Genomic DNA, 15,373 nt, shown 5'->3' on the forward strand with positions numbered 1-15,373 from the left:
CCGTTGGGGGCACTACGAATAACCAAGGATCAGGGTAAACGGGGGGCCAATACAGGCTGATTTTGCTACCTTTTTTCGGTACCTTCACAAAAATCTTGTTTTGAAATAGGTACTTTCACAAAAATCAAGAAATAAAATCAGTAGCTTCACAAAAGCATCGAAAATTTCACAAAAATTTGCATTTTAAAATATAAAACTTGTTTCTCTGTTTTAAAAAAAATTTACTCATAAAATAAAATTACAAGCAGGTTTATATGAACAATCGCTTAAATAGCAACCTTTTTGCTATTTAAGCGATCTTTTTGCTATTATTGCAACAGCTAAAAATTTTAACTAATTTTTAGCTGTTTCTCGCCTAAGTGTATTTATGCAATATCATCACAGTCTTTTAACATATTTTGGGGCACAGTTTTTCTCATCATTTCCAATATTGTATGCATTACATAGCCCATTAAGCTGAAATAACGATGGTATTTTAGGTACTTCTTAAGTTTTTAACTTCCCCCCCCCCCCCACCCAAAAAACGAAACCTGTTGAAAATAATACTAGATGACATTTACACTTTTCGAACTAAAATTTCACTTGTTCTACTTCTCTTTCACAAAAATTAGGATGCCTCTAAGAGTTCACAAAAACAATGCTGATAAAAAAGAACATTCACGAAAATAGAATGATGCAATACTTTCGAAAAATAGGTAGCAAGAAAAAATTCCTGGATTGGCCCCTGGTAAATGAGGACGGACCGATGCATCGGTCCGAAGGTTAAACAAGGTTTGAACGGTTGTAACCGTTAAACTATTTCTCATGTTTTTGCCCCAAAAGTAATGTTGCTGTCAGAACAATAGAGACTTGAAAAAGATACAAACTATCATTAGATGGCAGGCGAAGAGACCGGTCAAGAGATTTGTTTCGCATCATTGATGTCGATCGATCCCGCAAACAATATTCCGAGACCATCGTCAATGGATTCTCAAAATACCATCTTTCGAGAGCACTCCCATGACCTTTTATCATCTACGGGGTTCTTTATTACAAAAATGCTTCTCAGGGATCAATAATTTGCGTTATAGTTTTTGAAGTGGCTTCTTTCTCGAGGAACCGACATCGACGTTTTTCGTCGGATCAAAGTGTTGAAGTGTTATACTCATTACTCTAGTATTTTTTCACCATTCATTAAAATATTTAAGATCCTCGCAAGATACTGAGTCCATTATAGGCGAGTACCTCAACTTCCTGCAGATTATCTATTAAAAAAGTAAAATGAATGAGAAGCGGATTATATTTTTTTCTTGATGCCGACGTATGGAATATCCATTCACAACAGAATTCACGGGCAGAGGCCACTTCGCCGCCCATGGAGTCTTTCATCTTATGTGGTTTAGATTTCTCTCCTACGCGATTCTGAGTGCGTAAAACAAACGACCCCACGGGCGAAGAAGAAGAGACAAAAGCGCAGACCAACTTCCTCCCTTTAGCATTCTGCGCCTCCTTGCGATATTACTTTTGGGGGGAAAATATGGGAAATAGTTTAACAGTTACGTCTGTTCAAACCTTCCGTATGACGCATATGCCCGTCCTCGTTCACTCCGATTCACCGATCCGTCTCGAAGTTATTGCCGTACCGTAATTACTATTTCGATGAGAAATCTCTATCTTTTAAAGCACTTTTGACAATAGCTTTAAAATTGTTACTCCTTTTGCCCTCTCAGTTTAGTAGCTAAAACGTTGCAATTAAATTGAAATCGACTCGGTTTTTCGCCGTCGTATTACACGAACGCGTCTCCTGACCCACGGATCGCCAGTATTTCAGCGACGAGTATGTTCACTCATTTCTCGCTCAAACTCTTTTTGACCGAGAAATGAGTGGGACTCACCTGCAGCTTGGCCTCCCTCTGTGCGTCCCAGACGCGCACGTGGCGGACGTCCCCGGACGCCAGCAGACGCAGGGAGTGCTGCTCCCAGCGCAGCACCAGACCGGAACCTGAGGTGGAAGAAACAGAAGCGGTTATTGTGGGGTCAAAATGCAGCACACTATGACGTTTCTCACTTCTTCAACCGTTCAATATCGTTCGATTCCGGAGGTCTTTTTTCAGAAAATCGATTTTTTCTATTTACTTTTTAAAAAATATGCATGAATTTATATTCAAAATCAATTTCAAAAATTATTAGCAAACACATACTTAAATCAGCATTTGCAAATGAATAATAAAAAAATAATGTATTTAAAATGAAAAACTTAACTGAAACATGAAAAAAGCCATATTTTTGAGTACATTGCCTTAGATATTGCACGAGAGAAAAATCTCCTACTATAACTACCTACTAATTACCTACTATATTGTTGACATTTTTCAGCTATATAATTTCTGAAAATTTACCTATGTTTTTTAAAAAATATATAGAAAAATATTAGTTTTTTGAAGAAGTAAATTTTAGGCCAAGTGCAGGATACTTTAATATTTTTTAACTTGAATAAATGTTTTTTCTGGACATTTGGGGGTACAGGGCAACTTTTTATCAACAAGAAATTTCGAATCTTTTATTTGATTTAACTCTTGTAAATTTTCACTCGTTCTCTCTATAAGAGCTTCTTTTTTAACGAAGCAGGGCAAAACTTTCACTGAAAGGTCACATAATTTGTTATGCCTAAGATGTAGAATGCGTCAGTCTACCAAAAATATAGGATTCTTTTTAGGAAATATAGGATTTATAGGAAATATAGGACTGTTTTTCACCATTTTTAAAAATTATAAGATTTATAGGAAACATAGGACGACTTCGATCCCCGCGAATCGGAATTGTAGACTTTCACGGAGATGTTAGCCATACTTCAGAGCCAGAAGGACGTAAGTCACATTGTGGTCATTTTACAGGAGAGAGGAAAAACTTTTCTGGCACATGCAAAGGATGGGACGCACGTTCTTTTAGCCTCGGTAAAAAGATTTTTTCAAAAACAATGACGTCCGAAAAGGCTTCCACACACAACACTAACGGACGGAAAATCGAAATTTTTCCGACTCGCATCCCTCTGGCTCCGAGGTACGGGCCTTACTCATTATTTTGTTACTCATTAGTCAATGAGAACGGACTCACCTCTAGTGGAGGGCAGGAGGTCCTGGACGACCCGGAACGCCGTGACCGGCCGGACGGAGGAGGCGCTGGCGTAGTCCTTCCACACCTTCACGGCCCCGTCGTCTGCAGGGGAAGGAAACGACAGAGTTCAAACCACGGACTAATAATGAGAGTAGACCGAGCTTCCCCAGACTTGCTGATGAAAAAATGGGTTCATGGATACATCATGTGACTGGTGGGAGGCTCGGCAAACAATTTGGCAGCACGGTTGCTGGATGGCTACATTATCTATAGTTTGGCGCTCGACATGTATTTTAAGACGTAATGTGTTTTCATTATAATTTTCTTTTCCAGGTGCAGAGATTGAACTGTTTTTCTTTTAGTTATGCATTTTTTTGACATTAGTCATTAGTTTTCGATCGCAGTTTTCAGTAACTTTTATTTCGTTCGGAACAGCCACGTCAGCGTTGGCGTGAACAATTTGCGTTAACGCAAAAATGTACTCATCTGTATCTTAAATTGAAATTGTAGGTAAAAATCTCACCGTTTGCCGATTCTTTCTGGGAGCTCGCATCTTTGATTGTTTAGACAGTTATTGAAATTGACTAAAGAAAATGCACAGTACTATCTAAGGGAAAAACTCACTATATTAACAAAATATTTACAACTTAGAATAGCAAATTTACAAATCGGACTCCATAAAAGATCATTCTTCCGTGTGTTCCATCGATTCAATTTATTTTATTTCTCGATCGGATCGTCTGCTACGATCGACGCCCGCCGTTGCTAGGATATCCGCCAGTCACATGGTTTGGTTCATGAGCAGCAAAAGGGTTGCCGGCGCTCGGCCTATTTTTATTATTAGTCTGTGATTCAAACTTTTATGAAACATCGAATACGGGCGTCACTCGTATAACACGGTCGACTAGTTCTGTGTCTTATCGAAACCGTGTTGTACGAGACTTCTTTTAAAATAATATTTTAACTCATTTTTTATGCTCATTAATCATGTACATGGTAAAAATCACGTCAAGATGTATCGTGTTGTATCGAAATCGTGATTCGTGACAGATTGAAACCGTGTCACACGAGACTCGGAAATAATGTGAATCGAGGGATGTGCCATGTTATACTGAAACCGAGTTTCATGAAAACGTTATACGAGGGACGCCTGTACAATGTAAGTCGAGAAACTTAGTATGAAAATCGAGGTTATAAGAGTCGACTCGCAAGTGGGACAGAACATTTTCTCGGAAAGGGGACGCTACGAAATGTGAACATTATCTTTTTTTTGGTCCCACTGTTTTAAAGATGCTACATAAATGAAAAACTCACATTCTGCTATGAATTGACATGGTCCAACCGTGAAGTAAAGACTAAATAATGATTGCAAAAGAATGAATGTGCCAAAAGCAGGGCTGTGGAGTCGGAGTCGGACTGATTTTTAGGTAAAGGAGTCGGAGTCGGAGTTGTTAGAAAACATGCCGACTCCGGGCTTCTTTTTTTCTTTCCCTTTCGCTGACTCTCCTTGCATTTTTTAAAAACTGACTTCCAATTGGTTCGATTACATGTATGAAAAGATACTAATGAGAAAATAACTGCCATTATGGCAATCAGCTAGCTTGAGTGCTTACAGAACTTTCTGTAGCCGTCCCCTAGTTTGCTTACTTTTTGACTTAACTAATAGCAACTGTCAGCAAACGGTTTTGTTGCCTAACATTTTCAAGTAATCACTTACAAATAAAAATAGAAATATAGTGTTTTGTTCGATCTCAGTTGTAAAATAGTAAAAGAAACGTAACAAATTAGTAAGTTGAGGCCCGTAGCTAATGTTGAAACGTTTAAGGGTGAACGGCAAATTCAAAAAAGTTCTGGCGCGAAAGCACGAATCCAAAAGATCCGACGAAATAATCTAATGGTTTTTTCTTTATTAAGACTATTTCTAAGCTTGGTTCTCACTAAAAAGTATGGAACAAAATAAGTGTAAATGATTTCTTGATTACAACACTCAATAATTGCAGTTAATCTTAAAATCTTCATATTAAGGTTAACTCTAAAGCAGCAAATAAAATTTAAATTAAAAATTTTGCGAATGAGAAACATAGGTATAGTAAAAGCTATTCGTACATATTTGTATACCGCCGCATTTTGTGTAAAATTAGCTCCTGATGTATATGCGCCCTATTTTCGTTGCAATTTTATTGATGAAATATAATTTAAAATATATTCGCGAAAATTTTCAGAATTAAAGTATTTATATTTTTTTATAAACTCTGAAATTAACTTTGGTTACCATCTATCAGATGGGTGTCACCCTAGGCAAAAAACCCCCTCTCGAGAACTTGGATTTAGAAAAAAAGGTTTTTGTTTTCCCTTCAAAAATTAAAAGCACACGATTTGATCAATGTCTATTTGTTAAACATTAAAGGGGAGCAAATTACAGATAATCCTTTTCAAATTTTTTAAAAGGGATTTTTAAGTGATCTCACTTTTTAACTCGTAACTATTGGAAAATTTGATTTTTAAATTGAATTTCTGACGTTGTATGCGTCTTGGGTTTACATTAAAAAACAAAATGCGACATTTTCATAAAAAGGAATTAATACTTCAATCTCTGTTTAGAGGTTTTCCCCCTTCCCCTGAAGGGAGAGAGGGAGTTGAAAAAATACAATTTTAAAAAAATCCGGAGTCGGAGTCGGAGTCGGCCATTTTCCTTCCGACTCCGCAGCCCTGGCCAAAAGTGTGGGAATCTCCTCATTCGTAAATTATTCAGATAGTCACGATATGATACTCATTTTCATTAAAAGAATAATAGTCTAATATGGCTGCACAGTACAGAACTTTATTGATATTAATTCAAAATGAAAGCAATCAGTAAGAGAAATTTTAGCGACAAAATCGAACCCTTTATGAAAATCGTGATCACAGAAATGAATATTTTACTGTTTGACCTGGGATTGTATGTAATTCGGCAATCTGCCAAGTAAAGACGATTCCATCTGAATGAATCAAACAGGGGAGAAGGGAAAAGAACGATGGGATTTTTATGCACGCGTTTTATAACGTCACCAGTGCCTTATTCATTTATTGCATTTTCAAAAATAAAATAAGGGGAAACAAAAATAGTTACCATGGAAAGAACAAAAAGAAAATAAAATGTTTTCATTTCGTTCGGGAACGTAAAAGCAAAATGGTAAGTGACTTTATTGTGAATAAATAAATCAATTCATTTTCGCCGTGAGAATATGGATCGAATATACTTTATAGATTTAAAAAATGCTGCTGTGAGCAAATTTTCATTTTTACAAAACTAAGGCTGAACAATAGAGGGGCAAAATTGCACATCTGAAGCATTCAACTAACAGCTCTATAAACTAATAGATACGTCTATTTCCGCCCATGAACCGGACATTAGCCTTTCCATGTAATCGATGGTCAAACCCAGTCCAAGAGAATAAAAATTGAACGCCATTTAAAGTTAGAATGTGCGTTATATTTCATTTTCCTCCTTTATACAACGTTTATATTCAAAAATAGTGGGAAAACATATCCAATTTCTTCGAAAAGTGAGTGCTCGACTTATATGCGAGATTTCAATTTCCCCCATATTTTCCTTCTAAGTTTTACGTCGACTTATTTGCGACACCAGAGCTCAAATACGCTATCTTGCAATCATTAATGATACTACCGAAAAGTTGAAACATTCTGTTGGACGTGTTTTCTTTGGGGAAAATTAAAGTCTTCAGGCAGTTTATGGTGTAATGTAATTTCAGAATAATAGAAAAGAAAGCTTCCCACAAATACGAGTTAGAGAGTGGCTGCAGTGCCCCTTACATTTTGTTGGAGTTGTGAATATGTGACTATATAGTACCTTATTTAGCCATAAACACGCAAATTAAAATCGAGCCCAATATTTTGACCGATGACCAAAGCTCATACTTAGGGAAACTGATAGCCAAAAAATGTCTATTTGAGAAATATTCTCACCAATTCATTTTGAAAGCTAAGTGTAAGCTAAGTGTAAATGTTTTTACTCACTTGTATTTCTTTAATAATGAAAAGGCAGTTAATCTTGTCCCTGAAAGGACGCTCGTTTCAAATCGCGTATCGGAGAATCGACGCGTAAACATCGGAACGACCTCAAACGACGTGTTTCGTCAGGAAGAAGGATACGACGTCAGAGCACGAACAGAGGCGTGATGTAATCTCCCGAGCTCCGCGGCAAATCGAATGTTCTGGAAAGATCCAGATGGGCTCTTACGTAAGCATATCCGGAGTGATGTGCATTGAGTGCGCTGTATGATATAAGCAGAGGGAATGAGAAGGAAATCGCTCTTCTCATTTTCGACTGACGATAGTCCTATTTTTAAGAGGATCGTTCGCTGTTGAAGCGACTCCTGCACTGAGGAGATGGCTGTTTGGATTTCGCCATGAGAGTTAGGGACTTAAAATTTTTTGAAACATTTTAGAATAATTCATGTTAGGGTGTCAAATATTTTTCTGGAAGGATGTTCTTTTGGAACATGAAGATTGATTTGAGTAGTGTTGAAATCCCTCATACTTGTTTATACTATTTACTGAAATTAGATTTTATGTACAGTTGTTAATTATTGGATTTATAAATAAAATGATTTAGCGTTTCAATTTGAGTTCTTACATTTCATTCACTTGATAGCTACAGAAATGTGAAATAGAAAGGCATCTGCTAAACTTGGTGTTTACCTTCCTTACGGGAGTTAGACACAAATTGTTAGGTCAACAGAAACTAAGAGCTCATTCCAACGTATTTAATGGACGCCGAGCGGGATAAAAGTCACCGACACGAGCATCGACACGCTTTCGGTGCAACCTAACCTGACGTGTTTGAGTTGATCCGTTTCCACGATTTTCTCGCGTACGTGTGTAATCTGTTTGCAATCCTTTTTTTATACTTCTGTATCAGGGTTGGCTTTCTGCCGGCAGAAACTGGTTATAACTGGTAAAAACCGGCAGAAACTGGCAAAAACTAAAAAGCATCTTTATTAATTCAAGTAATTACAAAATGATATTTGTTTAAGTAAACTAAAAAATGTAATTCTATTTCATCATTATAAAAAATAAAACTCATTGCCCTTCATTTAGTTTGATCAGAAAGAGAACTGTTTAACTGAAGATGCTCGTAACATTTGTATTAATCTAAAGGACGAGAATCTTAAGGGCACTTAAGAAAAAGAAGTGACATACAGATTTAAACAGGCAGTTACTGTTTGTTATTTGCTAGCTTATATGTGTCATCTAAAATGCTTGGATTAAAATTATCATTTGCTCAAGAAAAAATGCCAGAATTTTACTTGCCGATAGTAACCTCTATTTTATACCTAATATCATAGCTTTACAAAACAAATTGGCCCTATTTCCCAAAACTTATTTTTCCAGTCAAATTTTAAAACCACCCCAGTTACTACATAGTAGATCATTTTATTTAAAAAATATATACAATTGATGAAAGTTTCATGAATCTTTGCTGTATCCTTGATGGCATTGCCATCTAGTTCTTTTGCGAGAGTATTCTGTTATTTCTCCTCCATTCATATTAAATTAAGAAATCATTTATATTTTCAATTCACCTTTTCTTACAGACAGCTGCAGAGGGCAAAAAACATAATTTTAATGGTTTTTAAATGATATTGTAATTAAATTGTGGTTTGGCTAACATTTCATTATTTTCCTGTGCTAAATTCCTATTGGGTATCAAAGATTTCTTTTATGTCATTTTTTGAGTTTTTGCCGGTTTCTGCCACAAAGGTGGCAGAAAGGGGTTTTTGCCATGCCGGTTTTAACTGGTTTCTACCAGTGGTTTTAACCACCTTGGCAGAAACTTGCCAACCCTGTTCTGTATACATATTTTTACGTAACCATTATTGTTTCCGGCTAAATTTTTAATGTATGTCAGCGTTGAAGAATCGAGCGGGGCCGTCCACCGACGAGAAAAAAGAGCCACTCACCGTATCCGACCATGAGCAGAGCGTCCAGGTGTGCGTTGAGCAGGTCCAGGGCGGTGATCCGGGCGTTGCGCGGCCCGCCTGGGGGCCGGGACGGGAGCAGGAGCCCGCGCTCCCAGTCCCACACGCTGCAAAGAGAGACAGAGGAGGCGATTCAGTCGATCAAACTGTTGAAATATCAATAATCGCACTTTAATTGGTTAAAGCAAACTTGGATAAATAACGTTTCGCTATTGGTCGAGGCTTACTTGGAGCTCTCTCCCAGGTCCTAAATTTTCTTAAGTTAATCCTTTTCTTTTGTCTATATTTTATTTATGTATTTTTCATTGGTTGTTTTACATTACGGGCATATTAATTGGTTAACTCACTAATCCTGGACTAAAACTATAAATAGTCTATGTGCTTACTCTGCTTCGGATCTTTGGTTACTGAGTATTACATATTTTGTCACTGTTTATGTAGATAGTTTCTTCAACATTAATAAATAAGTTTTCGATCCACGGCATGATAATCATTTAGTATTCTCAACACGAACGGATCGGTCCGTCCCCGACCCCGCAGCATGGGGGACGTCCCGGATCGTCGCATCACGGAGCCCCCGGATCGGGTTTGCCCCGACCGTGGGGTAAACGACTGGTCACTGGCAGGTTTGCCTTTTATTTTGTCAATATTTGACTCCGTGATCGATATTAAATCAGTGGATTCTCAAAAAATGGCATCTTTCGAGAGCACACGCGGTGTCTTGAAAGATGCCATTTTATGGGAGAACCCCATAAAATAGGGGGAAGGCCTATGTTTTATCCCAGGGGTGCCCCTCCTAAGGGCAAGGGTGCAACCCCCTCAATATTACGGAGACCCCCAAAAAAGCAAGAGTCACTCCCAAAAATGAGAAAAATACCCCTCAAAACAACCCCCTAAAAGTTTCAATGGTGCAGTCTGCGCCATGACCCTCCTAGGTGGGCACCCGTTTGTCCCAATGTCTATAAAAAATGTCAAAATTTGAAATTTATCCCCTGCTTCACTTTCCGCGGAAACCGAGCGAGCGGACTCGTAAGGAAGTACGATTGATGACAAAAAAGCAAATAAATAAATAAAATTCGCAGATACTGTGCTTTGCCCTCCTAAAGCAGCTCAGAGCTCTAATCATGGCCTCCTTTCGGCAGATGCGGGACACTGTCCGAGCTCCGGCCCACGAAGACGGAGAGCTCGCCGACTCGAAATCGACAGCCGTTGCCGGCTTCAGTTCATTAACAAATAAAATATTTGCAATTCATTTTATCTTTTCCCTCTTGATCCTGTTAGAAATAGAATTGCAATTATAACAAGTGTCTCTACACTTACTATGATCAGAGATAGAACTTCAACTTAGTCAACAGGATACTCGTTCGGGTTAACGTCCGAATGAATGATGAATCGGGAGCGAGCCGACGGATCGGGCGAGTGACGTAACGGACTCCCGCCATTGGCCGAGCGGGAAGGCGTCTCTGCCGCTCGGTGCATCCTCATTGGTTGCGTGGAGGGGTGTGCATCGACGTGAATGCCGATGAGGACGAGCTATTTAACCGGGAACTCGGGGCCGAGATTCGATCTCCCCTATTTTGAATTCGTTCACTGATGTCCGTTCGGTAAGAGCCTAGTCTAGATCGAGCTCTCGCATAGCTCGGCTGATTGCCGATGATGCCTGGCTGATCCTAGTCATGGATTAGCAATGTTAATAGATTGCAGGGTTGGCTTCCTGCTGGCAGAAACTAGTTTTTGCCATGCCAGTGGCAGAAACTGGTTATAACCGGTAAAAACTGGCAGACACTGGCAAAAACTTAAAAGCGTCTCAATTAATTACTAAATGATATTTGTTTAAATGAACTAAAAAATTAGACTTCATTTCATCATTTAAAAAAATAAAATTCTATGCTAGTGCCCTTCATTTAGTTCAGAAAGGGAACTTTTCAATTCCAGATGCTCGTAATATTTGGATTAATCTAACAAAGGATGATAAATCATATGGGTGTTGAGGAAAGAGGAGTGGCATACAGAAGAGGACATACAGGAAGGGGCAGAATTTTACCTGCAAATACTAATGTAGTTTTTGTACAGAATGTCACAGCTTTGCAAAGCACATTGGCCCCATTTCTCGAAACTTACTTTTCCAGTCAAATTTTTACCACTACCCCAGTTACTATATAGTGGACCAGTTTAAAAAAATATACTAATACCAATACAATACAAATAAATTGTGATAATGTTGTAATTAAATTGTGCTTTGGGATAGCAATTAATTATTTTTTCCATGAATTTTCTATTGTATGTCAGTAATTAATTTTTGTAATTTTGTGAGTTTTTGCCAGTTTCTGCCGCAATGTGGCAGAAAGTGGTTTCTGCCATGCCGGTTTTAACCGGTTTCTACCAGTGGTTTCAACCGCCTCGGCAGAAACTTGCCAACCCTGATGGATTGAGCTTAGCAAACGTGCCAGTCATATTTAATAGTCTTATACCTGTGGCTTCAGTTCAATGAGTTTATACAATTATAGCTACCTTTTTAAAGGTTAATAAATTTGAGTTACATTTTTATGAAATCTCTTCATCATTTTTTTTTTATTGAAAGATTATTGAGGCATTAGTTTATACGCGAACTCTGCAAGATGGCTCTTCCATGGTATCAGATCCTACGTTCCCGGAAATCGGGATCGGTCCGAAAGTCAGGGAGGGGAGGAGAGAGCAAACCCACCTGTAGGAGTCCTTGTCTGCGACCACCATGAGCGGCTCGTAGGGGTGGAAGACCAGGGCCGTGGGGCAGCCTGGGTTCTTGTTGATGAAGATCTGCTCCTCGAACCTGCCCATCTCTGCAGAGGGGAGAACAAAAATGACAAACCATTGTGTTGAATATTATTATTATCGAATATCAACAATTAATCAGAAGGTTGAATAAATAAAAATATCAAGCCGCAGAATTAAAAAAGCATAAACATATACATTTATTTACAACCAATCCCCGAAATATCAAGCGCCTTTTTTACTCACTAACTTATTTCGCTATCTTTGTTAAATTCATATTTATGGAATTCTAAATTGAAAGTTAAAGTTATTATTTTTCTTCTTGCAACGCAACGCCTGTAAGGCTTCGCTCTATCTTTTAGCACGATGGAAGGTTTTCCAGTCCATTACAGATTGCACTACTATAGCCTGTTTCCATCGCGAATATCAATGTATTATTAAGGGGGTATTCTAGCCTAGGGAAAATCCAAAGAGAAATCGATATTTTCCCCCCCTTCATATTCTCAAAGTTTAGACCTTTAAGAATAAGTTTCGAAGGGGATTTATGGTTAACTTTGTTAAAATGAACTCTTTTCCCGAAATGAGACTGCAAACTTTAGACGCATTTTTCTCGATATGGTCGACAAGATATCTCACGTTCTCATGCACCGATCGACTTGAAATTCGGTACAGACTTTCTTAGTACAATCAAAATTGTCCCAACGTAGGGGGTTTTGGAATTTTTTATTTCAATTATTTTTTTTAAAAAAACACCAAAGTTCAGAAAAGGAGCCAAGAAATGAACTTTTTTTTTTTCAAACAGACGTCAATTTGTGAAAAAAAATTTATTTTCAGATCGGCTACGTCCAGACAATTCTACATCCTTGTTTAGTAAGAATCAGTCTTAACTTTATGTTTCAGATCACCTGGAGGATTGGTATCATGTCAACCTGGAAACCCCCCCTTTTTTTTTAGAGTCTCCACTTTGCCAGCCTCCACCAACTTCAGTTTTGAATGCATTTTTATACTTTTAAAGTATCAATAAAAAACAGATAAGAATGTATAGTGAAAATAGCTAATTTTTTTTTCTATTATGCCCGTAAAATCACCTTAAAATCAAGCATCTAAGCTAGAATACCCCTTTACTATACGTAATTTAGTCACTGGTGCAACCAGGGTTCGCCGATATATATCAGTTGACATATATCCAATATTAATTTTGAATATATCATGATATTTTCGATATTTATTTTTTGGCTATGGTATTTTCAATATAAAAAGTACATTAGTCATAATAATATTGTTCATTTATTATTAAACATAACCAAAAAGTTGTGTACTATATTTTTATGATGTATTAATACATCATTAATATAACAAAGTAATATAATATTCCTTATTTGCTTGTATTTTATATTCATAAAATTATTAGTAATGTAACACTTATATTCATATTAAAAGTGCCTCATTAAATATTAAACATTGCTCAGAAAAAATGAAAATGTCTTATGAGTTCACTGACTAATGCATATTATTTAATTCTGAGTCATACAACTGTGTAAATGCAGCTAACAGAAGAAAAATGAGTAAAACAGCAAATGAGCTCCATAAAAATGCTAGAAATGTAAAATGAAATATTAGAGATAAATAATGAAAGAAACCTTCATTTCATGCCTAAATAGTGTAATAACAATATAAGAAAATAAAGATTGATTTAAGGATGCATTTACTATTTTGAAGACTAGTTTGTGCCGATTGAAAATATCCGATATATATCAAAATATCGGATATTTTTGATATTTTCGAACCCCGAGTGCAAAACTCCTCTTTGAAAAACAAACAAAAAGAGAGAATGTCAATGACAAAGTCGAGAGTGAGCACTCACCCAGCCTCTTCTTCTCCTCGGCCACGCCCCTCCGCACCTTCTCGTTCCTGAGGAAGAGCCACTCCCGCTCCAGGTGCTCCGGACCGTCCGGGTCGCTCTCCGAGGCCTGTAATAAACAAAACAGGTAAAAAACAATCGCCCCCTCCTTTGAAAAATTTCCGGATCCGTCCTCGACCGAGGATGAAAACTTTTGAGGTAATTTGCATTGTTACACTTCTCTTTGCGCCCACGACTCCGTTACACATTATTCGATACTCTCCGAATCGGGTCTCTGGGAAGTTTGGCCGAGCAGACAGCCTCACCCAGACGACATCTTTTCCTTACAGAAATATCCAGGAGGACTCAAAAAATTTGCCAAACCATAATGCATCCCGATCCAGAAAATAAAGATATCATGTGTATTAAAATATATATTTAATTACTTATTAATTAAAATTAACATAAAATTAGATTGAATATAAATTAATTTTTTAGTATCTTAACTGTAGCCAACATGTGATTGGTCCATTGATATTCAAATTAGCTCCTGGCTGTTGACCAATCAGGTGTTGGCACACATGTGATGCACATGTAACTGCTTTTCCAACTGTTAGTTTTCAGCAACATGTTTTGATTTTTCACCATGTATTCAGTTGCCTTTTTTCTTGCAAGAAGCAAGTGGTGTTCATGTTAAATAAAGGATTTTTATAGAAAGGTTTCTACTCTTTGAAACAGATAAGTAATTTTGAATTTTATAACATGTATGACACGGTTTGGATATTACGGGGCACGAAACATGCAATTATTCCTTATTGCGACACGGATTCCATATTCACGTGGCATAAAACTTCTGTTGCGTCATTACGCTACAGACAAGCCTTGATCGTTTATCGAACTATAGAAATCGTCTACGAGCCTCCGCAGAACAACTCAACGCAACATGCAGGCGTAGCACTGTTTTTTGGCTTTAGCTTGTTCGGCGACTTGCTCGAATATGGTTTTTTTTTTTTGCAGAGTTCCCGCATAGCTTTCTTTTACAACAGGGTATTCGTCCCTAAAGTTTGAACAGCTATATTGGTTAGCTGTAAATGATTACTGGAATCATGTTGTAAATATTTGTAAATAGTTTATAAAGTCTTTTTCTAAAAGCAAATAGTCATCATTAAAAACAAAACTTACAGTCCACTTAGAATGTCGCCGAAACAACTTCAATTCAATATTTCACAGTTTTTATATAATGTCATTTTAAAAAATTGAATTTCCTTTTCGTTTTAATTCAATGTTAAAAAGGTATAGGAAATAACATTGAGTAAAAATTTTGTAAAGGATAAATTTAAAAATATAGCAATAAAATAACTCTATTTATTTCATTTTATAATTTTTTTCCCGTTACTTTCGATCGGACGAACTTTCCTGCTGCAGAAAATCTTAATTTTCTTTTTGACAGTACGCATTTTGCTTTTTCTAAAAGTTGGTCCAGTTTTTTCCCCGCTTCTTTTTTTTTTTTTTTTTTTTGTTCATGATAGTAAGGAAGCAGCATTTTTTGATTGTTTAATTAGGACAAAATTTCAGCTATCATAAAATTTTAAACCTGGAGACTCAACTCGGATATAACATGGTCCACGTCAATTCACTGTACAAACAATCAATTTCAAAGTTTCGCACAGCACATTTTCGATACAGTACGAAACACGGCTTCGCTACG

The 15,373-nt window shown here is 37.2% G+C and overlaps 1 protein-coding gene across 2 annotated transcripts in view; it reads right to left on the reverse strand.

The window, feature by feature from the left end:
• The window catches only part of LOC129234268 (regulatory-associated protein of mTOR-like), an 85,015-nt gene that overhangs the window by 16,707 nt on the left and 52,935 nt on the right, over positions 1-15,373 (reverse strand). For both annotated transcript variants that reach the window (XM_054868264.1, XM_054868263.1), the window contains 5 exons: positions 13,690-13,795; positions 11,779-11,893; positions 9,057-9,181; positions 3,094-3,195; positions 1,875-1,981 (listed from right to left, as the gene is read on the reverse strand). In XM_054868264.1, coding sequence (XP_054724239.1) covers positions 1,875-1,981; positions 3,094-3,195; positions 9,057-9,181; positions 11,779-11,893; positions 13,690-13,795 — 555 coding nt within the window. The remainder of the gene's footprint in view (positions 1-1,874; positions 1,982-3,093; positions 3,196-9,056; positions 9,182-11,778; positions 11,894-13,689; positions 13,796-15,373) is intronic.

This window comes from Uloborus diversus, chromosome 1, assembly GCF_026930045.1.
Source record: "Uloborus diversus isolate 005 chromosome 1, Udiv.v.3.1, whole genome shotgun sequence".
Taxonomy (NCBI): domain Eukaryota; kingdom Metazoa; phylum Arthropoda; class Arachnida; order Araneae; family Uloboridae; genus Uloborus; species Uloborus diversus.